Below are 27,835 nucleotides of genomic sequence, written 5' to 3' on the forward strand. Positions count from 1 at the left end.
CACACTCCTAAAACTGCTCTAGTACCCTTTAAGTAGGATGTGATTGGTCCTGTCCCGTTAGATTTGCCCAATATACTGCAGTTAACTGTTGTCTTCTTAATTCGAGGGGCATATCATGATTCATGTCTGTTGAGTGATCCCCTTGTTCAAAGTCATGTGACCCTGCCATGTGTTCCCCTGTCTGATGTTTCATGTTGTCATTGGTTCATTAGCCGCATTTTCACTGTCGGGACAGTAGCACCGGGCCCAAAATCTGCTGTGTTTCCACTGTCAGGCCGAAGCTCTTCAGCGCTTCACTAAAACACTAACCCATCTTTTCACCAACACATGAAAGTTTTATCAGAAAACTATCAGAAAGAAATCAATGGAAACAGCGTGATTGCTAAACAAACATGATAAAAGCGACCGTTTGTTGACATTTTTGTTGTTTACTTAAATATTTGAAACCCAAGCATCGATGTTTTACCACAGGTTTACAATAAAAAGTGATACATTGATCATAATGAAATAATTTTTGTCAAAATTGCACATTAGTCACACAGAAATAAATTAGGCTACCATTCTATTTCACAAAAGAAAGAGGACTTATGCAGCCGAGGCTTCTGTTTATTTGGTAGTTACAGGACATATTTAGGCTACATCACATTTAGAAATAATGATAATTTCTACAAATATTCCACCAAAAATACGACTTGAGGAGCTTTAGCACTCTCTTGACTCCCAGTAGGCTACAGATATTTTAAGTCAGAGAAACAGAGGAAGCTCCCGAAAAAAAAGAGACCAGAGACTGTCAGTAGGCTACTGACAGATAAAATAAGAACATGATTGTGATAGCCATTATGATTTGTCTGATTTCTTCAAGCATTCATATTTTCTATGTTTACTATGGTAATGGTTAGCGTGCATAGACTTTTGCATCGCAAAATATTTTTACCATATATGGTGGTCAGAATCCTACGGAGCCCCTAAAGGGACGTGGTGGTGGAATTTTTTTTATGATGGGAGAACATTTTTTTTCCAAATCTTTTGCATTCCCTCGCAAAACTTTTGCGTTCCCTCGCAAAGATATTTGCGTTCCCACGCAAAACCTGTTGTGAGCTCGGACAGACACTTCCTGTTTAATGTCCCGCTGGCAGTGTTTCAGAGCTCCGTACGTTAATGGAGCGTTTCATAGTGTTTGAACTTGGACTCAAATATTAAGAAATGCGGTCAGTGCCTAACTCAAGGAGTTCAGTGAAGTTGGCAGTATATTCACATAGGCTATTCGAACTTCCCAGATCAATATTCTTGAGCTAAACGTTGTTAAAACACTAATGACACCTATTTACAATCCCAGTAACCTAGACAACGAGCTACAACCCAATTCTCCTCAAAACGAGCTTTTTTGAGCCGTCTCCTGGCTAATGTAAACTCCGTCTCTGTTCGTAACCACTTTTCTAGCCCAAGCTGGCCCGCTTTGGACCAAGGTATTCGACGGGCCTGAAAATCCTGGCCGTTGGCCCCGAGTAAGCCCTGATCAAGCCCCACCAAGATGTCCCTTCTCCTCCGTTCTCCCCAAAACCACCAAGATGTGCCTTCTCCTCCGTCCTCCCCAACACCACCAAGATGTCCCTTTTCCTCCATCCTCCCCAACACCACCACCAGGATGGTCCCTTCCTATAACTCCCGGGGGTTGGCTGCGCCCCTGCCTTCATCTTCAGGCAGGATATGCAGATTCCGTACCCTCGGAATGCGAGCTACGGACGGGGCCTATGCCAAAGTACTTTATATCATATGGTGCTTGCTGAGCTGTTAATTAATGTATTCTGGTTACGCCATTTAATATTTGTCCAAAATAAAAGCTTTTGAAATGTTCATTTGTTAATTCGATACACTTTTCAGAGCTTTGTTATGTTTGATTTGTTATGTTTTTCTGTCATTTTTATTAATAGGCGTTTAGACGATAGGCACATTGTAGCCTACATGCTGTTAACCGATGTTGGCCTAAAGCGTTTTTGTTTTACCGTTCTTGAGGCTTAAATAGGTAACCGTTTATTAAAGTCAAGCGTTTTGTTTATTATCAATGACACATTACAACATAAATTTGCTACATTCCAGTAGAGCCTCTGTTGCGCTGCACAGACGACAAAACCCGAAGGTGCTTTTGAAGGCAGATTGTCAGCCGATCGCACCAGAAAATGAAGATGATGAAGCTCGTCTTTAATCTGCTAAATTATTGTTTTGAATCATACACGTAATTGAGATGACTGACAGTGATACTTGGCCATAGCAACGAAATACAATTTTCAAAACAGATCCATACATTGAACAAATCAGAAAAAGACTGACTTTGTTGACTTGGCTACACAAGATAACAGACTAATAGTATTGCTTTCAATATAAAAACCAATGAAAATATAAAAGAACACTAAAATTAATTAATTTATAAAAATGTATTTATTAATTTATGAAAACGGAATTGTTTTCTCAAACTGCAAAATAGCACCAGGGAACGTTTGCGCCCGGAACACGCCTCCTTTTTTTGCTGAATCTTGTTCATGTAACAGGTAAAGTTGTCTGTGTCTCAAGCTCATCTACTGGAGTCCCTAATCATAGATTTTGACTACTAGCTCTTAGTAGTACTGTAATGTAAGAAAGACATTTCCCATACCCCGGAAATGTAAATTTCTTAGAATTAATAAACAATTAACACTGAGGGCCCTTTTTTAACGATCTGAAACGCAAGTATCAAATGCGAAACGCAAGTAACTTTGCGACACAAATCTAAAATGGGTTGGTCTGAAGTTGCTTCATTATTCATAGGTGTGGTTTGGGCGTAACGTGAAACTCACGTGTGCACACGCTACATTATGGCCAAGCATGCGTCCCTTAAAAGACCATATGAATAACACGCGCAACGCGCCACTGACTTTAGACTAGTTTTTTCCTGGTCAGTGGCGGAATTGTTTTCAGGAACTGCAAAATAGCACCAGGGAATGTTTGCGTCGGAGCACGCCTCCTCTTTTTGCTGAACCGCGCAAGTTCATTCACTAATTTACAGACGTGAGTCTGTGGAGGGAAAAGTCCGCTGTGCATCGGGTGCAAAACAGGAATGATACATGCGTCGGTGTACAAAGTCAATTGCGCTGAGTGCAATTGACTGAGTGGGCCCTGCGTGTTCACGGGACAAACAGGTTAATTGATTATTAATTTGCAATAATAAGTTAATTCTATTAACTGATCCAAATATGCATAATCAATTATATAAATGCAGTCCATTTACCATTTAAATCGCTAGACATTAGCATTATTAAAGGCAGTGGTGGTTCTACATTGAATTACACCCTGGGCGAGACCCCCTTCGAGCCACTGTTTGACAGTTTGACTCAGAAAAAGTGCTTCATGTCAGAACAGAACGCCAATGAAATGTTTACCCGGCAAAGCTTTAAAACACGAGCAAATAATGAACTTTTGTGATTGCTAATAAAGGGGGTCGCACGTCCTTAATTAGAATTCAATTCATATTGTAATCAAGACTGGGAAGGCATTTGGGTAGTATTATAATACAATTGTTATAATTTTGAGTTCAGTAAAAAGAAAATTAGTGTATTTGTTTTTTGAAAACCAGTTGATTGGATGATCAAATGAAAGTCTAGCTTTGTGTTTATCTTACACGTTTATTTGAATGTAAATAATCCAACCAGTAAGTAAAAACACATGCACACACAAAAAATAAATAAAATATGGATAAAAAACATTTTTAAGCAGGTGCCACATACAATAGAAAAAAAATATATGTTTTGTTTAATATGCAAATTAATTACAATAAGAAAATAATCTAGTAAATGTATTACAATTTATATTTTTTCTTAGGTGTCATGTTGTAATATTTGTAATTGCACGTAACAAATGAAACAGAACATATAACTTTGATTACTTCTGATAATTTGAATGTTTTGCTGTCTGTTATTCGTCTCCCCCTACAATTACTGTCTTCATTTAAGGAAGTATGCGGTCTCCCCAACACTGCAGTTAAATTCTACATTTTCTCAAGCTGAAAACAAATTTAATTCTAATTGAAAGGTTTTCTGCCTTTAAAAGCATACAAAAGTGCAGCTGCTACTAGACAAAGTGCCGTGCTGCTAATGCAATCTTTTTAATACAAGCATATGTCATTTAGCTGCTTCAGTGCAAATATAAAAAAAACTAATTCATCATGTTGATTGCTGACTTAATGTTCAGATTCCTGGAGAGGCAGAAACATGAAAATGAGTTCAAAATCTGTTTTTATAATAATAATAAGTATCCGCAATAATTTATGTAGCACTTTTCTCTGCACTACAAAGCGCTTTTTATAGGTTTATCATACTTGAAATTGTTAACCTAGAGTCTGAAATAGTTCATCACACGTTTCGAGATTTCACACTGTACATTTAAAAACCCGGGATGGGACTTTTTAACTGCATATTTACATGGATACTAACAGTATTTATGAGGTACTTTTTTATGACAGTACAAAGTGCATGATTATTTAATAAAACATTGAGACAGTTTATGACCCAGGGTTAAAATATGTAAACTCAGGCTTAGTGTGAAACACTTTTTAACGCCAATAGCTATTATTTTCGTGACCAACTTCAAACCGGCTTTAAAATTGTGTAATTTAAATACCTTTAAATGATGTCAGGCCATTAGTTTCTGCCACTGGTGAGTCTTCATCTTCAAGAAAAAATTGTAAGAGTAATTTCTGATAACTTATTTCTGAGATTGCTCACTTATTGCTTAGAAATATTATTATACTCCTGTATTTTGTATACACTCTTAAAAATAAAGGTTCTTTATTGGGATTGATGGATCCAAGAAGAACTTTTAACATCAGTGTTACCTAAATGTTCTTTATAGAGCAAAAAAAGGCTCTTTAGTTTATTAAAATGATTTTCACACATAGAAAAAATGCTTTTTTAAGAACTGATCACTAAAAGTTATTTGGTTCCCTTTCAGTCGTTCACGTTCGATATCACGCCGGAATATACAGACGAATTGGGATTTTGCCTGAAAGCTCTATCACCTTTTGATTGATTTGAGCTCGAAACTAAAGAGCCAATGCACATTGACATGCGGATTTGCATCGCACGCTCGGCCACGCAGCACGTGTATAATTTCGGAAGCGGGTGAACTCACAGTTCATCTGTGCAATCATCTGTTCGAATGATTTACTACGACTAAGGAAGAAGCTCTGCTTACCAGTGTTGGTGTGATGGTGCTACTGCGGTGGTCGCGATCTGCAAGAGCATTTCCTGCTGTTTCAATGGGAGCCTAAAAGAGCTTTCCTTGCACACTCCAGAGCCGTTTTCCCTGTGCGTTTCAAGTAATTCAGCTAACACGGGGTCTTTTTAAAGTTGTTATTCCACCCGTGCATTTGTACATGCAGTCGTTCCTGTCCTCATCTGACGGCCATGATCGTTGTCTCACATGCGTGGGCCCAAGCATGCTGAGACGGCATTTGTGGGTGGTTAATATAAAAGCACAGCCATGAGTCTGCTTGACACTGTTGGGAGATCGAGGATCTCAGCAAAATCCCCATTGACCTCCAGCTCTTCAGCGTGTCGTGTGCCTTTGAGCCGTCGGCTGAAAGCACGGGTTGTTAAGGTAACCCAGTGCGTCACTCGTTGCTCTAGATAAGGATCCAGATGCCGATTGCTGCATCGGAGAGAGGGCTATTACGTTCTGGAAATGAAGATGATGCTGAGCTTCCCACTCTAATGGTGTGCTCATAAGGAGTTGACAGCCATGCCCTCTCAGGCTGCTGCATGCTCGGTCTCATTCTGGCACGGCCAGCTAAGGAAGACGCAAACGCCAGTCTCAGCTGCTAATCCTCCAAGCGGTCAGTGAAACACCACCCCTGAGACGGGTGACCCGAAGATAGACTGCTCTTCCCCTGAAGGAGGGCCAGGTGGAGAATATTTTGTTCAGTTTGGTTTATGTTTGCCACTGGCCCCAACACCAGCGGTATCCGAATTTAAAATTTTAAGAGCAGTTAACCTCTGTCTCTGGGTCCCAAGAGGCCACGGTTGGCGGGGCACGACGCTATGCCTTACCACCCTCAGCCTCCTCTTCTGTCACCAGCGGGTAGCAGCATGTGCTTCGAGGTCGCTCCTCGAGGAGGAAACCTCCTCACGCAACCTCTGCCCAACCCTGGAACCAGATAAGTATTGCACCGCACACTCAGACCCCACTTTGGGACTCTATGCCTTCTGAGTCGGGTCCCTGCGTTCCACCTCGCTGCCCCAGTGCGGGTACATCTGTGGTTCTTCTGGCCCCACTTGTATGGTGTCTGGGATCCCCTGCCCATCTTGCTGGCTCATTCAGACTATCAGACTCGGCTATGCTATTCAGTTCGCCGGTGTCCCCCAAAGATTATAGACATTCAGTTCACCTCTGTGCAGGGCAAGGGTGCCCCTGTCTTACGGACAGAGATCACAGTCCTACTGGCATAGCCGGTACCTCTAGACGATATTAAGACAGGGTTTTATAGCCCCTACTGCAGTGTACCCAAGAAAGGCGGTGGGTTACTGTCAATCTTGGACCGGTGAGTGTTGAATCGGGCCCTTCACAGGCTCCTGTTCAAAATGCTAATGCAGAAACTCTTCGGTTGCATTCGTCCCTGCGATTGGTTTGCAGCGATCGACCTGATGGACGTATACTTTCAAGTCTCGATTCTCCCTTGAAACAGACCCTTCCTGCGCTATGCGCTCGACAGCCTGCAGTTCTGGGAGAATGGAGAGAATGAAGGCCGCCATCCACAAGCGGTCCAGCTGATTTGGAGGCGCTTCTGGACCGCATAGGTAGACCTGTTTGCCACGGACACGTCTCATTGCCAGTTGTTTTACTCCCTGACCGAGGGGACCCTCGGCATGGATGTGCTTGCACACAGCTCGCTCCTAGGTCTACACAAGTATGCGTTTCTCCCTAGTTTCCCCAAATCCGCCTCGCTCTCAACCCATACCCCCTTGGGATCTCTCGTTGGTGCCAACGGCACTTCAGAAAGCCCCCTTTGAACCACTGCAGTCAGCAGTGCTTCTGACTGCGCTGGCTTCCATTAACAGGGTAGGGGACCTGCAAACATTTTCATGTTGACAAATCTTGCCCTTTTGTTGTGATCCCTACGGTGTCAGCTTCCACGGTACGACTTCCCTGACGGAGAATGTGTGTCTTTCCCTTGGCAGAGTCCGCTCTGCCTTCCCTTCTGGTGTTGACTCCCCCAAAATTAGGCCGGAGCTACCTCAGAGACATTACATATGTCACACTGCTCTAATAGACAGGTCATATGATACCTCTCTACGGGTAGGATGTGGTAAAAGTGTATTTTTCCAAAACTTGAAAGGACACGCTTTCCCAGTGTTATCCAATAGTCTCGTTGAATGGTTCATGGGGAATAGCAGTGATCAACTTTCTCTGTCCCAGGTGCAGCAATAGTGGCGCTTTGTTAGGGATCCCAATTAATCTGTATGTTCCGGCGTGACGTTAAACATGACCACCTAAAAGTGAGCGTCTCCTTTAAGTATGTAACCCTCGTTCCCTGAAGGAGGGAATGGAGACGTCACTTCTCGTCGCCACAGTTGCTGTACCACTGTTTGGCAGCCGTGTCAGCTAAAATCAGCAAAAATCTGAACTGCGAACACACCCGCTTCCATATTTATCAAGTGTAGCGTCAGTTCTGGCAGGTCACGTTAGTCAAGCTCGCATCAGCTGACTCTCAGCTGATCCACATCTACCTAGGAATATGACGCCTATCACCGTATACATGTATAAGCTCCTTCAGTATTATCAGCAGCTATCGCGTTTCTCAGGAGCGAATTACCCTCCTCCATCCCCAGCTCCTCCTCTCGCCTAATCAGGATTTGGCATTCTGATTCCCCTTGAATCAGAATAAATTCTCGAATTATGTTGTACTTCAAAATCTTGAATTAAAAATATTTGCATACATTCATGTTGGTTCTGTTCTGTTTACCCCAAGGGGGGTTATTGCTGCTCTCCCGGCTCTTATCTTTGCTCGGCTGCGTGGATGCGCAGGGAGTTCTCGCCCAGAACGGAACCAAACCGCCAATCCAAACTGTATGCTAATTGTCAATCATATTTGACGATAGTGGTCCTGACAGAAAGCGGGGCAGAGCGTGCAATACAAATCTTGCATGCCAATGTGCATTGGATCGTTTAGTTTTACATTTGAAGGTGATTGGGCTCTTAGATGAGATCCCAATTCAGGGAACGAGATACGTACCTAGATGTTCTTTATCACTCCATTGGAGCCTTTATTTTTAAGAGTGTAGTGTACACACTAAAAATAATGTGTTGGTTCAACAACAAGTAACTGACACAACAGTTTACATCCATCTTTTTGAGTTATGACATGTTTGAATTAAATTATGTAGAGGAACTTAATAATATGTAACAAACACAATTTTTAAGTTGATTCGTCAAAAAAAGTCACTCCAGCTTCTTGAGTAACGACAAGTAAGTAAGGATCAAAATTATTAAATAACTTAAAATGTTTAATGACATTAAAATAAAAATGAAGTTATTGATTTATTTTACACATATTATGAAATGATAGACATTAGTAGATGTTTGTTAGGTTTCTTACCTTTAATCACACCATCCAAATGAACGGCTAAAACACGATCAGTAAGCAGTTCTTCTTTTTCCTCACATTCTGATTGATATTAGAGATTTATTTTAGTTTAAAAATCTAAAATTATCATTCTGGCTTGTTAAACAAGCAAATTCATGCTAAATGAATGTCACTAATAGTTTTTCATATAATATCATCACAAAAGCTTGGGATATGAAATAGTACCATTTGTTAAAGTGAATGAGTACATGACTGTGTGTTTTATTGTAATATCAGCCAGACACAGTTTAAAGCACATATACCTTCCATCTCTGTGGGACTGTTGTCAATGTACTCCTCAAAGGGTGACGCTTTTTCTGCAGAGTAATTAAAGACCCATAAAAATATAAATGTGGATACATTTCACACATGCGTGTACACAACACACACACCGACCCACACACCCACACCCACACACTACACACACACGTTTTATGATGACTTTTTATAGACATAATGATTTTTATACTGTACAAACTGTGTTTTATATCCCCTTACACCGTGTCCTAACCAGACGCGATGCGATAAGATTCCAGCAACAAATAATTTATCTGTCCACACTAGACGCGACGCGACTGCGAGATGCGTAAAAATCTATCAAAACCCACAGCCAATCAGAACAGCGTGTGTCCCAGGGTCTCGCGGCAAGTGCACAGCACCAGAGAGTAGGCTAATCTTGACGGCAATCGCAAGACAATTGATAAGTAGGCTACATTATCAAATTCACAAATATTACACCATTTCAACATTATTCAAATGCAGGCTACTTTAGCTACCTCAACTCATGGAGGTATTTGGTCGCTTGCTTCTAACTCATCTCTGTTTGGATCCTAATGAATGAACTGGGCTAAGCTAAGTGCTATCAAAGTGTCGCCGCGCGCCAGAGCGATTGAGTGCACGCACTGAGACGAGAGAGATATGTATCAACTCGTCTTAGTTAAGGGAATAACATAGTTTAATATGAAAAAAACGGTGGAGTGTTCCTTTAAATAAAGCACATAAACAGTATGAGATTATCATTGCCACACTTTGTGTTTGTTGTTCCAGCGCGACGTCGCAGAAAAATCGAAACCGTTTCTAAAATAGAATTGTTGCGTGTCGCCGTCGCAGCTAGTTAGGACAAAAACATGATTAACATGGAAAATATACCTTTTATCGCATGTCGCGTGTAGTTAGGACACGGTGTTACACCCTTATCCATCACAGAAAACTTTCTGCATTTTTACATTAAAAAAAACATAATTTAGTATAAGCTGTTTTCCTCATGGGGACCAAAAAATGTCTCCACAAGGTCAGAAATTTCTGGTATTACTATTAGTTGTGGGGACATTTGGTACCAATAACTTACGGTTCTTGGAGTCTGCCATTGAGAAAAACAAGTCCTCTGGTACTGTTTCTTTTTTCTCTAAAGATAATGATAAGAAACAAAAGTTTTGTAAGAAGTAATCAAATGTAAAATGTTACTAATATAATTAAAAACACAGAAGCTAAATGTTACTGTTTTTACTGTATTATTGATCAAATAAATGCAAGTTTCGTCCCAAATTACGCACTTTACACTATGCACTCAACCGTGTACTGTATACATTTTATAAGGTTATATTTGTCCCTTTTCAGTGCATGAAGTGTTCAACATTCCACACTTTGTTTTTTTTCAGATAATTAAGTGCATCATCCTGATATTTGAAGTGCACTTTTCTTTTTCCAGAAGTGTACTAGACTTGAGGTTAAGTAGTGTTTACACTGAGTGTAAATAATAGACACTGTTTACACCAACTGTAAATATCAACAAACAAATGAAATCCAGTTTACACTACATCCACTGATATATACTATTTAAACAAAGTGTAAATAGAAGCGGCACTACATTATTTTAAGTAACTGAGCAATGGGCGACATGAGGCTGGTTGCTGGTGCTTGGTGTAAATAGATATTGCTTGTTTTTTTAATGATGAGACCAGTATTATTAATTAAGTGTATGAATTGTTTTCTGTTTACCTGGTTTGCGGGTGAGTCTTAGAACGAGGCATCCAATGATCAGGATTACAATAAAGCAGACAAGACATCCTGAGATGGCCAGCAGAATTTTTCTTTTTAATACTGTAATAATGAGGGAAATTATGAAGTTAATCAAATTAAATTAGCATTCCCTTAAAACAATTATGTAGAAATTATGTATAAAAAAATTTTTTTGTCCATCATGGTAACAGGATACTTATCTCAAAATGTTTGTTTTCCTCATTTTTAATCTAAATGTATGTTCCCTTTCAAAAGCTACTCTCAATGCTGCGCTTGATTCGGTGCTCTGGGAACACTTTTTGTTGTAGATTAGAGATGTGCAAAGTAAACGGTGTGTGCCTCCGTATTGCTTTGCATGTTTGGGGGAGGAGCACGCTGCCCTTGCGTTGGAGAAGGGTGAGTGCCAGCATTGTGAATTATCCACGGTTAAGATGCTACGTGCTCCTCTTGCTTACTTCCAAGGGCCAGAACTCGCTATGCCATCATGGGGCTCACATATGGATCTGGCTGAGGGGCGAGAGACGGCTCCGTCCCTAGCACTCGCTCTCTCTCCAGACCCAGATGTCACTTTGCTCGATCCCGAAGCGTGCCCCTGCGCTTCTTTGGCTTGTGCGTAGGTCAATGAATTATTATGAGTTGCCTACCTCCGAGCGTTCCTCACGTGATGACAAAGCGTGTGAGGAAATACTCAAGATGGTTACTCGCGCGGTGGCCAGATTACAGCTAGACTGGCCATCCGAACAAGAGACCCCCCTAACGCTCTAAACTGGAAGACCGATTTCAGTCTGGTGGCCAAGAGAAGGGACCAGTAGTCTCTCCCCTTCTTTGAAGACCTCCATAACAAGTTATCTCTTTCATGGGGGAAACCATATACTTCTTGTGTCTTTGCATCTTCAACCTCAACATTTTCGATTATCGTGGGTGCGAAGCCATAGGGATATGCGATGATGACACAGGTCAAAGAGATGCTTGCGAGCTATCTCTCACCTGGTTCAGTATCATCATTTAAATAAACCAACTCTCCCCACTAAGCCGTGCAGAACCATCTCAACACCAGTGGGGAAAGCGTGCCACACACTATTTTTGTAAAACGTGAGGCACAAAAATAGTGTGTGGCGAGTAGCACTCCCCCTCATCAAGACTGGGGAACGGCTCACCGCCCTCAGCAGCCTCCAAAATGGCCAGACCTCAGGACTATCATCTCCAAAAAGAGGAAGTCCTGATGGTCTTGTGCCCAGCTCTGTGGGGGTGGCCCCCCTCAGGACGGGGCGCATGAAAAATAAATCAGCCCATCCCTTCCTGGCACCCCCTTCCTGTTGTTCCCCAGGACTCATGTCTGAGACCTTTTCGCGTGCTTGTGAGTTCACACTACACAACCGTGAGGGGTCCAGACCATAGACTGTTAAAAAATATGGACGTAGTGTCCGTGACGTCAACCATAGGTTTTTGAAGAGCATTTTTGAAGCCTAAAGTTCCGATCCCAGACTCCAACGTAATCTTTCTTTTTCCGAATTTGTTATTGCTTTTAGCATTTTCAGAGACATTTTGTGCCAAACCTTTCCTGACAGAAGGGAAGAGCTCGATCTTTATCTAGCTATGATCGCTGATTTCAACCAAAGGTATGGGGGCACACTCTTCTACGAATACCATAAATCATTCTCCGCCAAATCAGCCTCCTTCATTACGCTGTACAATTCTAAACTAGACTGGTCCGTCAACGACACAGAACTGCTCATTCGTCACTTCGGTGGACAAAAAACTCTGGCTTACTCTATTTGTAGCTCTCACGGACACTCAGCTCCATTTTGCCCTAAAGCTTTTACCAGCAAAACGCCGGGTGCTGTCCGTGGTGCTGAAAAAGTAAGGCTTCCCTACGACGGACACAATCGCTCCGCCGTAGATGCCAACGGCGTCCCTCTCTGTATGAACTTTAATGAATCTGTATGCTCATTCTCTAACTGTAGATTTGCTCATATTTGTAGCTTTTGCAAGGATCCGCATCCGAAATCAGTCTGCCCACGCCGGTACAGACCAGCACCTCGCAGGAAAGCCCCAATTCGGAAAAAATTCTGATTAGTCACCCTTCTACTCCTATTAACGTACCAGTTCTGTCACGCTACCTCTCTTCCCATCCCGATTCGACCTTTGTCGATCACCTAATCACCGGTCTGTCTCAAGGGTTTCGGGTGGGCATCCTTTCCCAACTCACTACTTCTTTCTTAGCAAGAAACTTGCAGTCAGCATTAATTGAACCAGATGTGGTTTCTGCATTGCTAGAAAAAGAAGTGAATAAAGGATATGTTATCGGCCCTTTCGCTTCTCCTCCCTTCTCTCCGTTTCGGGTGAATTCCATTGGGGTCGCTACACACAAATACTCCGGCAAAAAACGCCCCATTTTCGATATGTCCTCCCCTCATTCCTCTTACACAGCAAGAGGAATGTATTCCTCTCCCACCTTTTTCTCTCCACTACGCTTCGGTCGACAATGCCATCGCTTTAATCAAGCTAGTCGGTCAGGGCGCATGGTTAGCAAAAGCTGATATTACAGACTATGCCAATCCACCCTTCTGACTGGCCTCTTTTCGGAGTTAAATGGGATTCAAAATTCTATTTTGCAGTAAGGCTTACTTTTGGGTGTAGGAGCACCCCTCATATTTTCAATAACCTTTCAGAAGCTCTGTGTTGGATCCTGCTGAACGTTAGTAAGCTGCCTTTCGTTTTGCATCTGCTCAATGATTTTTTGCTAATCGATTTTCCATCTTCCCAATCACATATTCTAGATATACTTAAACAGATTTTCAGCGATGTCGGTGTTCCCCTCTCCGCTGAAAAGACCATGGGCCCCTCCACTTCGCTAGAATTTCTAGGCATTTCCCTCGACACGGTTAGTATACAAGCTTCTCTTCCTCCCGAAAAGCTTTTAAGAATCAGGTCTTTTTTGGAATCTTGTTCTTCTCTACGCCTCGTATCGAAACGCGACATGCTGTCTCTGCTCGGCCACCTAAATTTTGCCATGAGCATTATCCCCCAAGGCAGAGCATTCATTTCTCGGTTGTTAACAGTGGCTCACTCCGTCCCAAAATTAAGCAATTCGATTCAACTAGACGAAGGCTGCTTGTCCGATCTCAGTTTCTGGACCCGCTTGTTAAATGATTGGAACGGAATTTCTTTTTTCTACAATGATGCTTTCGAATCATCCGTCGCTTTACAATTATTCACCAATGCTGCCCCCTCTATCGGCTTCGGGGGTTTCTTTCAAGGTCAATGGTTCGCCGAAAAATGGCCAAACGACTTTCCTAAAACAGATTCTGGTTCAGTTTCATCCGCGCTCTACGAGATCTATCCTCTCGCCGTCGCCAGCGTCATTTGGGGTTCGGCATGGTCGCGGAAGCGCATCATGACTCTCTTTCTCATACACTCCAAGAACGACTCTCAAGGCTCAGGTGTCACATTAACATTTTCAAAGGTCAATAATAATTTCTGTCCTTTCCTCTCTATGATTAAATTTCTTAAAACTCGCCCCCACACTTCTAATCACGCCCCTCTATTCATTTTTACCTAACGGAGCACCTCTCTCTAAAACCTGGTTTAGGACTCATCTAGCTTCTGTTCTCAAAAGCTGCCGTCTATCCCCTTTTCTCTATACTGGTCAATCCTTCAGAATTGGGGCAGCCACTACAGCAGCTGAACGAGGAGTTTCTACATCAGCCATTAAGATCATGGGAAGATGGTCTTCCTCTGCTTTTGAATCCTATATAAGAACCGATTCTAAAATTATCCTTGAAGCTCAGCAAGCTCTCCAGTAACAATCCAGGTAAATCCTCACGCAAATACTGGTGGTGGTGTTACGGTTGCATATCACTCATTCACCAGTAGCCGAATTCATATTATCTGATAAGCCACATCTTGTCTGTCTCTATGTGTTGCAGTTCCGTTCCGTGTGGCCTGTCTTCAGCCTGTCTCTCATCTTTGTGTGATCCTTCTCGGCCTAGTGGCTGAGCTTGGTCTCGTCCCAAGTAGGCTGTTATAGCCACGGTCTGTGTGGCCTATCGTGGCCTTGTCCTCATGGTCCATCTCGGCCTGGTTCGTGTGGCCTAGTGGCCTTGTCTTGTGAAACTCATCTTTGTGTGGCATTAGCGGCCGTTGTGGCTCCTAAGCGGTCTCGTCTCCGTGGTCTCCCATGGCCGCGTGGCCTACTGTGGCCTTGTCCTGCAAGGCCATTGCGGTCTAGTGACCTCGAAGAGGTCGTGGTTTCATGTGGCTTTATGCCCGTGTCTATGTTTAGCCCGTCTATATGTGGCCTTTAGCGGCTCGTAGCTTATTGCTGCCCTGTCCCGTGTGTGGCCATTCGTGGTCTGGGGTCCATCGCGGCCTTTGTTCTGTGTGGTCTATCATGGCCGTGTGGCCTATTGTGGCCTTGTCCTACGTGTGGCCCATCGTGGTCTGTGGTCCATCGTGGCCTCGGTTTCATGTGGCTTATTTGCCTCGTCTTTAGCGGCCGTTGTGGCTCCTAAGCGGTCTCGTGTCTGTGGTCTCCCATGGCCGTGTGGCCTACTGTGGCCTTGTCCTCCAAGGCCCATCGTGGTCTAGTGACCTATAGAGGTCTCGGTTTCATGTGGCCTAATGGTCGTGTCTATGTTTAGCCGTCTACGTGTGGCCTAAGTGGCCTTGTGGTCTTGTCCTATGTGCGGTCCATCGCGGCCGCCGTTTCGTGTGGCTTAGTAGCCTTGTCTTATAGGTTCGTATTTGTGTGGCATTAGCGGCCGTTGTGGCTCCTAAGCGGTCTCGTCTCTGTGGTCTAACATGGCCGTGTGGCCTACTGTGGCCTTGTCCCATATGCGGCCATCATGGCCTTGTGGTCCATCGCGGCCTTGGTTTTATGTGGTCCAATGGCCGTGTGGTCTATCGTGGCCTGTCCTGTGTGTGGCCCCTCGTGGTCTCGTGGCCATCGTGGCCCCGCTTATATGTGGTCGATCATGGCCGTGTGGCCATCGTGGCCTGTCTGTGTGCGCCCATTGAGGTATGTTGGTCCATCGCGGCCTTGCTTATGTGTGGTCGACTACGGCCTTGTGGTCAAGCATGACCTTGTGTTTATGTGGTCTATCACGGCCTCGTGGTCAAGCATGACCTTGTGTTTATGTGGTCTATCATGGCCTGTGGTCAAGCATGACCTTGTGTTTATGTGGTCTATCATGACCTGGCGCCTCATCGGCTTTTATGTGCGGCCCATCGTGGTCAAGTGGTCCATCGCGGCCTCGTCTATATGTGGTCATCTCGACCTTGCGCTATTATGGCTTCTGTGTGTGGTCCATCGGACCTTGTCTCTACACTGTAAAAAATGATTTTATGGCAAAGTAAATAAAACAGGAAAAATCATGTATCTTTTGCTAAGAATAATTTTGTAAAAATGAAAACTTTAGTATATTAAGTAAATCCTAATTAAATACTTAATTTTTACTTGTAAATATTAGACATCCAACAGACAAGTTAAATTGACTTCTGACTCTCTGGTATATTTACATGCATTAATTAAGTACTTGAAGCAAATAAAAAAAATCAAGTAAAATTTACGTCCTTGAAGAAAGAAATCTGCGCATGCGCGGAAAGAAGAAAACCCGCGATGATTGAAGGATTTCCAATCTCCACTCCATCTGCTCTCGACAGGTAAGCAACAGTAAAAAACTGCATTGTATTACGGATTTTAGAATAATTCAATGATTGTATTGTCATCACTTCATTCTATACATTAGAAAAGTTTAGTGTTCTTAAGTTTGAGACGTGCTCCAGAAAAAAAGTTCACGGAGACGGAGAGGCAGAAAGCACCGAGTTAGCTTTGTAAAAGACGTTAGCCATATTTTTTTTCTCAGTTTATACTGCGGTCACACCCACACCAAACGCGAATAGAGCGCCAAATTCGCTTCTACCGCGTCTAGTTTGACGCTTGAACATTTTGAATGCATTCGCGCGTCTAGTTGAAGCGAAATTGACGCGCGTCCGAGGCGAAATCCGCTTTTTGTGGGAGGGCCAGTGCTAACGTTAGGCGGTGGTCTGTTTGCAAGAAAGGCCGCAAAATTTAAAAAATACTACTGTTATTGTGTCACGAAATGTAGTTTTAAGAGTTGTTCAGTCGAGAATGTAGTTGTTTAAAGTTCAAATCTGTGATTTATTTATAAAGATAGCGCCTTTTTTAAAAATTTGATCTGACGTTTTCGGAGTTGTGAGATCCAGGCGATCACCGGGCGCTCAGCGCTGATGTAACCCGCCTGGAGCAGCCTTACCTCGGCTAGTCCTCCTGACGTTTGGCGCTGGTAAACGAGACATGTTTAAATTCACAATCTATAGCTTCGGTTGTATTATATGAAACATATAAGTTCCCTCATCGTCCACAATATAAATCATTCCCTCATTCATTTGCTAAATCGTGTATACTATCTATTAAATGGTCATTGCTTTTACTAAATCGTGACCACGTTGTAAATGGCAATAATTCGTTGCCTTATTTAAATCAAAAGGAATTAAATATTACTACTCCCAAATTCCTAATTCATAGCCATGATATCTCCATGCTGTGTGTAGTAACATTTTAGCATTAATGATGACTATGAGAGTAAGGTCATGCAGGATGTTTTTAATATGATTTGGTATAAGTGAAATAAATAATGTGAATGCAAATGAATTAACTTTTAATTTAAAAGTATTTGTAGTTTACTGATTATTGTTTTTTCCCCCTCTCTTTTCTTAATTTCAGGATATTTCCCAAATACATTCAGTCCTTTGTGACTTCGTTGCTGTAAACCGGTTGAGAGGGACAAAGAGAGAGACCGAACACACGTTAAACAAACAAAACAAAGTTTTTACATTTACAAATTGCAGGATTTGTATTTCAGTTTTTTATTAGCTTAAAGGACAAGTTCGGTATTTTGCACTTAAATCCCTGTTTTCAGATCGTTTCTGATGAAATAGGACGGTTAAGATTAAAATGCTTTGTCAAGATTTGATATGCTCACACAAAAATCACTGCAAAAGATGCTTTCCAACAGGTTTTATCGTAGTTTTTGTCCAACTCCATTGACTTGTATTGGATGTGCTGTGAGGTACAAGTCAATGGAGTTGGACAAAAACTACGATAAAACCTGTTGGAAAGCATCTTTTGCAGTGATTTTTGTGTGAGCATATCAGTGAACACCACTGACCACTCGGTAAGGTTCACGTCTTTGTAAACGAAAGTTTAATGCGTTTTAGGAAGGATATTCCAGTGCACCTACGCAGCCATTGTGGAGGTGGTGGGGAAAGCGAATGAAACCGAAAATTCTCGGGACAGGAGCATGTGTCCAAATTGTAATCTTAACCGTTCTATTTCATCAGAAACGATCTGAAAACAGGGATTTAAGTGCAAAATACAGAACTTGTCCTTTAAAGGAACACTCCGACTTTTTGGGACTTTAGGCTATTCAACTTATCCCCCAGAGTTAGATAAGTCCATACATACCTTTTTCATCTCCATGCGTGCTATAAGTCTGTTTGACGCACCCACCGCTAGCCTAGCTTAGCACAAAAACTGGATGTAAATGGTTGCAGCTAGCATACTAATCCAAATAAGTGACAAAATAACGCAAACATTTTCCTATTTACATGTTGTGATTTGTATAGTCACAGAGTGTACAAAAAACAAAGTCACATGAGACACAGACATATTTTAACCGTATAAATACTGGGAACTATATTCTCTGAATATAGGGCGGAGTGATAACCGGAGCACCTGAGACGCGCTCTGAACGAACTCTCTGCTCCTCACCACGGCGCGTCTCAGGTGCTGCGGTTATCACTCCGCCCAAGTAGCAGTGCTTCGCCTTCAGAGAATATAGTTCCCAGTATTTATACGGTTAAAATATGTCTGTGTCTCATATGACTTTGTTTTTTGTACACTCTGTGACTATACAAATCACAACATGTAAATAGGAAAATGTTTGCGTTATTTTGTCACTTATTTGGATTAGTATGCTAGCTGCAACCATTTACATCCAGTCTTTGTGCTAAGCTAGGCTAGCGGTGGGTGTGTCAAACAGACTTATATCACGCACGGAGATGAAAAAGGTATGTATGGATTTATCTAACTCTGGGGGATAAGTTGAATAGGCTAAAGTCCCAAAAAGTCGGAGTGTTCCTTTAAAAGGCTTTCTAAATGTATTGTGTATGTACTTTATGAGTTTCCTTGTTAAGGGTAGGGGGTGGGGGCTGGTTAGCAGGTTTAATTTGTGACAGCAGTTTGTTAATGTCATGTTTTGATACTAAAATTTAGAATGAACTTGATTTAATTTACATGTTTTTGTGTGGTTGTTCATAGGCATTTATCTGCTTTGTTGACTCACTCATTTTGTGACTGCAGAACTGTACCCTTGAGGAAAACCTGTTCTATATGATGCATAGAACTGCTAATTTTAATATGCATTTAATGTATTGTTGAAATTAAAGGTTTAAGCAGCTTGAGCAACAATATACATACAAACTGACCTTAAGCATATGTTTCTGTAGATGCTTATTTCTTAATAAATTACTCTTAACTGCACATTGTCACAGTATTATTTTGTCACATTATAAGAGTAACATTTAATTTAAAATAATTACCAGCACTGCATAAAACAAGTAAAATGTATTTAAAATATCAAGTGGTTTTACTTAATTATATTAATTACATCAGATTTGTAAGTAAAAATTACTCAGAAGTTAAATTACTTAACAGGCCAGGTTATATGTACTTATTCACTTTGTTAATTTTACTTGGCTTAGTTAAGTAGATTTACTTAATTTCCTTAATGGTGAAATTTACTTGAAAAATATTCATGCAAAAACTTGCCAAATAAAAATTGAATAAATTCTACTTGTTGTTTTTCTCAGTGTATGTTGTCTGTTACACCATGTTCACGTGCGGCCATCGCGGTCTAACGGCCTTCATAACCATACATAAAAATATAATAATAATATATAAAAAATAAAAAATAAATGTATATACCCAACGATTTGCTTTTATTACGTTTATTTCTTCTAACTCTTCTTTCTCGTTTCAGGAACTGCAGGATGCACGACCGGTGGGTATATTTACTTTCAGTTCTTTGGGGGTGGGCTCCGGCCCGGTGGAATTATTCCTCCACCTATCTTTGGGGGTCGGCTGCGCCCCTGCCTTCGTCTTCAGGCAGGATATGCAGATTCCGCTACCCTCGCATTGCTCTCTAAGGACGGGGCCTACGCCAAAGAACTTTATAAATTCATGCTTGCTGGGCTGTTAATAAATATACACTGTTATATCAATTTATCTCCCGAGTCTTTCTGGTAGAAATGAAAGCTTTAGCGTAAGTTCTGCCAGGAAGACTCAATCAGCGCGCCACGTAATACTTCACTTCTAACCAATCATGTGTTAACACTCACAGTATAAAAGATTAGTACTTACATTCGTCTGAGTTCGCAGATGCTGACGCTGCTAATTACCTCCATCCTCCCCACCACCACCAAGATGGTCCCTTCCACTCCATCCCCCCCCCACCACCACCAGGATGGTCCCTTCCCCTCCATCCCCCCCACCACCACCAGGATGGTCCCTTCCTTAACCTCCAGGGGGGTCGGCTGCGCCCCTGCCTTCGTCTTCAGGCAGGATATGCAGATTCCACTACCCTCGCATTGCTCTCTAAGGACGGGGCCTACGCCAAAGAACTTTATAAATTCATGCTTGCTGGGCTCAGAGCATTTATTGCATGGACGGAGAAAGCACGACACCTGCAGGATTTCATCTGATGGTACATAAGCATATTTAATCTTTTCCAGAGCAACGGTACCGCAGAACGAGTGTAGCCTTTATGTCTATAGACGTTTTTAAACTCCAAAAAGCAACAAAATTGTCAGACATCCATAGTGCATGTTCACACAGGAAACCAACTGAAATACAGCGCTGGTTGTTCTCTCGAATGACAACGACGGAATCCAAAGACGTGGGCGAAGTAATAGGTTTATTAAATTGTATGAAATAATCCCGAAAAAAGCACAAACACGGCAGAGATGGCAAGCTCAGCAGCTGGAATTTGCTGAGGTGAAGTGATGGCTAACAGCAGACAAACGGCTAGCATTGACATCAGCGGCAATCCACCTGTCACTCAAGTGGCCACGCCCTTAATTATGCAGAACTTCAAGGCTTAATATAATTTAAACGGATGAGTTATAAAAAAATTCACCCCCCTCACAGTTTTCATGAAGGGCTAAATTAGCTGTATAGACCTTCGAGTACCAGGCTGTAAACGTTTTTTTTCTGCTGTAAAGTTGGGCTTTTCAACATGGGGAGATACATATTTGACTCACTTCTGCAGCCAGCATCAAGCGGCCAGTCGATGAATTGCCGTTTAATTCACTTCCGTGTTGGTTTCAAGAAAGAGACATGGTGGTTGCCGCTTTGGTCCAGACACCCCCAGTTCTAAGTCAATTTCATTGACGTGTTGCACAAATATTTCACAGCTGGTCACAACAAATAGTGTACCCAGAGCGCTGAATCAAGTGCAGCATCTCGTTCCCACTATTTCAGGGAACAGTGTTACAATCAAGTAACCTGAGACGATCTTGAAAATCATGAAAATCTTGAAGATAATGACATTATTTAAAAGGATTAGTTAATTAAAAAAAACAAAAACAAATTCTCATAATTTACTCACTGCCATGTCATCCAAGATGATCCATGTCTTTCTTTCTTCAGTCAAAAATAAATGAAGGTTTTTGAGGAAACCATTCCAGAATTTTTCTCAATATAATGGACTTCAGTGGCAGCCAAGGTTTGAAGGTCCAAATGTCAGTCTCAATCATAGGTCTCAATGCAGCTTCAAAGGCTCGACACGATCCCAGTCGAGAAATAAGGGTCTTATCTACTGAATAAAAATCATAATTTTCTAAAAATAAAATATATACTTTTTAATCACAAATTCCCATCTTGTACCATCTCTGAGATGCAACAAACTGACACAAATACATATAAATATGTGTCATTCAATATACATACATCATACTTGTAAACACTGGGTCGGTACTTCTGACTACGTCTTGCGTGACCTTTCCAACGTGATGACGTAATACGTGCGCATCTCAGAGATAGTACAAGACAGGCATTTGTGGTTAAAAAGTATATCATTTTTTATTTATTTTTAGAAAATGACAGATCGTTTCAGTAGATAAGACCCTTATTTCTCGACTGGGATCGTGTAGAGCCTTTGAAGCTGCATTGTGACCTATGATTGAGACTGACATTCTACTGACCTTACATTGTATGAAATAAGTTTAATAATAAATATTCACATTACTCACTAATATTATTGGCCGTGAAGCCTTCACTCAGAGCAGAGTACAGTGGTCTTTCTGTCCTTATTCTGTCACAGTGTCTGGTTTATGTTCCTTGGGTCACCACTAGATGTCCTCCTTCCCCACGGTGTCCATCACACTATTGAACTACATTTCCCACGATCCTTGTCTTCTCATTACACTCAGCTGTCCCTTGTCACTAATCATTGCACTTAGCCTATTCCCCATTAGCATTGTCATTTCCCTGTGTATATAACCCTGTCTGTTTTAGTATGTGTCACGGAGTCCTTGTTTAATGTCCCCACACTTCCGTTCTTGTTGCTGCCTGTTTCTTGTTTTGCCTTTGTATATGGATTGCTTATATGGTTTAGACCCCTGCCTGGACTTGTTGTGAGTACGGATTTACCCTTTAATAAATACTGCAAGTGGATCTACCTTTTCCTGTGTGTGTGTTCGTGACAGAAGGACTCCGTCATGTATAGATCCAGCAGTACGGGTTTTCGTATCCTTCCCCCCACCACTGAAAAGGAGAGGAGGGGAAGAATCAAGAATTTAATGTCCCTACGTCAGCAGGGTCAGTCGGTGGGTTGTCTGTCTCAGACCTTTTGGACTCTCTCTAGGGGCATGGGCTATAATGAGGCGGCATTGAAAGATTTTTTTAATGACTGCCTTGATGAGCCTTTGCCTCGGTGGGAGATGAAGGGGCTGGAGATATTGGACTTTTGGGGGTTCACCCTATATCTACAGCATCGTAGCCAGTGGGATACACCAGCTACGCCTGTGGTCCCAGACAAGATGGCCGCCATGCCTTTTCCTGAGATCGTAGAGCCCCCAGAGGTGGTAAGCTCGATCCTACCGTCTTGCCATCATAAACGGAGGAGGAGGAGAAAGCAGGCGTTCACCGTTCGGCAAGAACTGCAGACCGTCCCCTCCGAGCAGCCCACTGTCGTCCCGGAGGCCGTCCCCTCCGACCAGCCCGCTGTCGTCCCGGAGGCCGTCCCCTCCGACCAGCCCGCTGTCGTCCCGGAGGCCGTCCCCTCCGACCAGCCCGCTGTCGTCCCGGAGGCCGTCCCCTCCGACCAGCCCGCTGTCGTCCCGGAGGCCGTCCCCTCCGACCAGCCCGCTGTCGTCCCGGAGGCCGTGCCCGTGCAGCCTGCTGTCATCCTGGAGGTTGCTGTTCCAGAGCCGGAGCCAGTGTCTGCTGTTCCAGAGCCGGAGCCAGTGTCTGCTGTTCCAGAGCCGGAGCCAGTGTCTGCTGTTCCAGAGCCGGAGCCAGTGTCTGCTGTTCCAGAGCCGGAGCCAGTGTCTGCTGTTCCAGAGCCGGAGCCAGTGTCTGCTGTTCCAGAGCCGGAGCCAGTGTCTGCTGTTCCAGAGCCGGAGCCAGTGTCTGCTGTTCCAGAGCCGGAGCCAGTGTCTGCTGTTCCAGAGCCGGAGCCAGTGTCTGCTGTTCCAGAGCCGGAGCCAGTGTCTGCTGTTCCAGAGCCGGAGCCAGTGTCTGCTGTTCCAGAGCCGGAGCCAGTGTCTGCTGTTCCAGAGCCGGAGCCAGTGTCTGCTGTTCCAGAGCCGGAGCCAGTGTCTGCTGTTCCAGAGCCGGAGCCAGTGTCTGCTGTTCCAGAGCCGGAGCCAGTGTCTGCTGTTCCAGAGCCGGAGCCAGTGTCTGCTGTTCCAGAGCCGGAGCCAGTGTCTGCTGTTCCAGAGCCGGAGCCAGTGTCTGCTGTTCCAGAGCCGGAGCCAGTGTCTGCTGTTCCAGAGCCGGAGCCAGTGTCTGCTGTTCCAGAGCCGGAGCCAGTGTCTGCTGTTCCAGAGCCGGAGCCAGTGTCTGCTGTTCCAGAGCCGGAGCCAGTGTCTGCTGTTCCAGAGCCGGAGCCAGTGTCTGCTGTTCCAGAGCCGGAGCCAGTGTCTGCTGTTCCAGAGCCGGAGCCAGTGTCTGCTGTTCCAGAGCCGGAGCCAGTGTCTGCTGTTCCAGAGCCGGAGCCAGTGTCTGCTGTTCCAGAGCCGGAGCCAGTGTCTGCTGTTCCAGAGCCGGAGCCAGTGTCTGCTGTTCCAGAGCCGGAGCCAGTGTCTGCTGTTCCAGAGCCGGAGCCAGTGTCTGCTGTTCCAGAGCCGGAGCCAGTGTCTGCTGTTCCAGAGCCGGAGCCAGTGTCTGCTGTTCCAGAGCCGGAGCCAGTGTCTGCTGTTCCAGAGCCGGAGCCAGTGTCTGCTGTTCCAGAGCCGGAGCCAGTGTCTGCTGTTCCAGAGCCGGAGCCAGTGTCTGCTGTTCCAGAGCCGGAGCCAGTGTCTGCTCACGTCACATCTGCCGAGCCTGAGCCGGTGGTGTCTGTTGACGTCACATCTGCCGAGCCTGAGCCGGTGGTGTCTGTTGACGTCACATCTGCTGAGCCTGAGCCGGTGGCGTCTGTCGCGGTTCCTGAGCCGGTGGCGTCTGTCGCGGTTCCTGAGCCGGTGGCGTCTGTCGCGGTTCCTGAGCCGGTGGCGTCTGTCGCGGTTCCTGAGCCGGTGTCTGTTGCTGTTCCTGTGCCATGGTCACCCAAGTGGTCGTCTTCGCCCTGGTTGTCTCCACCATGGCCGCCCGAAGGACCTGCCCCGTCCTGGACGCCTGCACAGCCGGATCCGCCCTGGCCGCCCGAGGGAAGGTCTCCGCCCTGGCCGCCCGAGGGGTCGTCTCCGCCCTGGCCGCCCGAGGGGTCTTCACCGCCCTGGCCGCCCGAGGGGTCGTCTCCGCCCTGGCCGCCCGAGGGGTCGTCTCCGCCCTGGCCGCCCGAGGGGTCGTCTCCGCCCTGGCCGCCCGAGGGGTCGTCTCCGCCCTGGCCGCCCGAGGGGTCGTCTCCGCCCTGGCCGCCCGAGGGGTCGTCTCCGCCCTGGCCGCCCGAGGGGTCGTCTCCGCCCTGGCCGCCCGAGGGGTCGTCTCCGCCCTGGCCGCCCGAGGGGTCGTCTCCGCCCTGGCCGCCCGAGGGGTCGTCTCCGCCCTGGCCGCCCGAGGGGTCGTCTCCGCCCTGGCCGCCCGAGGGGTCGTCTCCGCCCTGGCCGCCCGAGGGGTCGTCTCCGCCCTGGCCGCCCGAGGGGTCGTCTCCGCCCTGGCCGCCCGAGGGGTCGTCTCCGCCCTGGCCGCCCGATGGACTGTCTGCTCCGCCCTGGCCGCCCGATGGACTGTCTGCTCCGCCCTGGCCGCCCGATGGACTGTCTGCTCCACCCTGGCCGCCCGATGGACTGTCTGCTCCGCCCTGGCCGCCCGATGGACTGTCTGCTCCGCCCTGGCCGCCCGATGGACTGTCTGCTCCGCCCTGGCCGCCCGATGGACTGTCTGCTCCGCCCTGGCCGCCCGATGGACTGTCGGTTTCACCCTGGCCGCCGGCTAAGTCGTCGCCTCTTGTTCCTGTTCCCCTCCATGGACCTGGCCCCCCATCCCTCCCCCTGATCCTCCACCATTCCACCTCCTGCCTGGACTCTTTGTTTGTTTTTTGTGGGTCTTGGAGCGTCTGGTAGCCGCTCCGTAGAGGGGGGGTTATGTCACAGTGTCTGGTTTATGTTCCTTGGGTCACCACTAGATGTCCTCCTTCCCCACGGTGTCCATCACACTATTGAACTACATTTCCCACGATCCTTGTCTTCTCATTACACTCAGCTGTCCCTTGTCACTAATCATTGCACTTAGCCTATTCCCCATTAGCATTGTCATTTCCCTGTGTATATAACCCTGTCTGTTTTAGTATGTGTCACGGAGTCCTTGTTTAATGTCCCCACACTTCCGTTCTTGTTGCTGCCTGTTTCTTGTTTTGCCTTTGTATATGGATTGCTTATATGGTTTTGACCCCTGCCTGGACTTGTTGTGAGTACGGATTTACCCTTTAATAAATACTGCAAGTGGATCTACCTTTTCCTGTGTGTGTGTTCGTGACATATTCCCTGACACTTGAATTCACTTTTAATAATTTCTTCAGTGGCTGTCACTTTGAACATATCTGACGACCCATTGAGCCTCTGTTCGTTCTCGAACCAGGCGTAGCTCCACTGTCTGCCATCTGAGACGTCACATCTGAGAGTCAGGATATTCCCAGACATGATGTCGCTCAATTCAGTCTCCAGATTTATAACTGCAGGTGGACGAGCTTAGAACAAAACAAAATGTTGGTTTAGAAACACTTTTCTATTCAATATGTCATACTGAGCCTTCTAATTAAGTATAATCAATAGGCATCAGTGCTTATACTTTGACTAGTTTTAGTAACTTAAAATGCACTTACTTGTGAAATCAATACTTTATTCATACCATGTATGTGACCATGTATGTTCAAAACATACCATACAGTAAAGAACACTTAAAGGGATAGTTCACCCATGATGAACATAACTGTATTTTGATGGTCCCTTTTGAACGTGCTGTTGACTATAATTGCGTTTGCAACTATATATCAACTAACTCTCATTAGAGTATTAGTAGACTGTTTGCTGAATATCTGCTAACTCTTTATTGTGATGGTTCCCCAGCAGACATTCTACTGACTATAAGTAATTTTGCAACTACATGTCAACTTAAAGGAGAACTCCGGTCAATTTTAACATTGAGCTCAATTTTTAGTAAATTTGGAGTGCTGTCAATACAGAGAACAACGACAAAAATCGGTGTTGCCTACACTGTGTTATCCTATTTTTAAAATTTACACCCTATTGACTTGAATGGGGCAAGTTTTAAACCTGCTTTTATCCTCTTAACATATTTGATGTGTCATACAAGTGCCCAGCCATGTTGAGTGATTCCTTAAGAGTGAACACGAGTGAATCTGACTAGTAGATGTGAAAGATATGAATAAAAATTATGTTTTATCAGCCAGCGCAAATACCTGTATTTAGTTCCTGTTTTCGGTCGAAGTCCAAAGTAGTCGATTGTCGAGTTCACGCGCATAGGTTTAGTTACTATGATCACGCGCGTGAACTCGACAATCGACTACTTTGGACTTCCACCGAAAACAGGAACTAAAAACAGGTATTTGCGCTGGCTGATATAACATCATTTTTATTCATATCTTTCACATCTACTGCAGTCAGATTCACTCGTGTTCACTCTTAAGGAATCACTCAACATGGCTGGGCACTTGTAATGACACATCAAGGATGATAAGACTAAGAACTGGTTAAGTTTAAAACTTGCCCCATTCAAGTCAATAGGGTGTAAATTTTAAAAAGAGGATAACACAGTGTAGGCAACACCGATTTTTGTCGTTGTACTCTGTAAATACTCTGATTCATTCTGAACTTCATACACTGTTTACTCATTGGCCAGAGGAGAACTGGCCCCCGACTGAGCCTGGGTTCTCCCAAGGTTTTTTTCTCCCTTCTGTCACCTGATGGAGTTTTGGTTCCTTGCCGCTGTTGCCCTACCTTCTGGCTTGCTTAGTTGGGGACATTCAATATTCAACAATATTATAGATCTGCCTTAAAGGTGGATGATGATGAAATTATTTTTAGGGCCCGAGCACCGATGGTGCGAGGACACTATTGGAATTGCTCTGTTTATTATTATTATTATTATTATTATTAGGGCCCGAGCACCGATGGTGCGAGGACACTATTGGAATTGCTCTGTTTATTATTATTATTATTATTATTATTATTATTATTTTCCGCATTTGATCGCATTTTTGAGGTCCTAAACATGCACGAAAACTCACGAAAATTTGCACACGCGTCAGAACTGGCGAAAATTGACATCTGATATGCGTTTCAGAATTGGGCGGGGTAAAATGGCTCGATAGCGCCACCTATAAAGGTTCAACGGAGTGCGCCTCCCGCTACGTTTCACGTACGTGTACGAAATTCGGTACATACATGTAATGACCCAAT

At 44.4% G+C, this 27,835-nt stretch overlaps 3 protein-coding genes across 3 annotated transcripts in view; 1 reads left to right on the forward strand and 2 right to left on the reverse strand.

Annotated features, from left to right (window-relative positions):
• Positions 1-27,835, reverse strand: part of LOC306985326 (hemicentin-1-like) — a 117,907-nt gene that overhangs the window by 45,191 nt on the left and 44,881 nt on the right. The gene's annotated exons all lie outside the window — the stretch shown is intronic.
• LOC306985334 (uncharacterized protein) lies at positions 3,646-26,135 on the reverse strand. The gene is made up of 8 exons (XM_079587472.1): positions 25,895-26,135; positions 22,004-22,061; positions 10,649-10,750; positions 9,999-10,055; positions 8,914-8,967; positions 8,624-8,692; positions 4,651-4,698; positions 3,646-4,225 (listed from the first exon to the last, which is right to left on the reverse strand). The coding sequence occupies exons 1-8, from the start codon at positions 26,054-26,056 to the stop codon at positions 4,218-4,220; spliced, it is 558 nt and encodes a 185-aa protein (XP_079443598.1). The 5' UTR covers positions 26,057-26,135; the 3' UTR covers positions 3,646-4,217.
• LOC306985327 (uncharacterized protein) lies at positions 22,277-25,866 on the forward strand. Its single transcript, XM_079587455.1, has 3 exons — positions 22,277-23,191; positions 23,463-24,708; positions 24,761-25,866. Exons 1-3 carry the CDS (start codon positions 22,472-22,474, stop codon positions 25,351-25,353), a joined length of 2,559 nt encoding a protein of 852 aa, XP_079443581.1. The 5' UTR covers positions 22,277-22,471; the 3' UTR covers positions 25,354-25,866.

The sequence above is a fragment of the Phoxinus phoxinus genome (assembly GCF_949152265.1).
Source record: "Phoxinus phoxinus genome assembly, chromosome: 18".
NCBI lineage: Eukaryota > Metazoa > Chordata > Actinopteri > Cypriniformes > Leuciscidae > Phoxinus > Phoxinus phoxinus.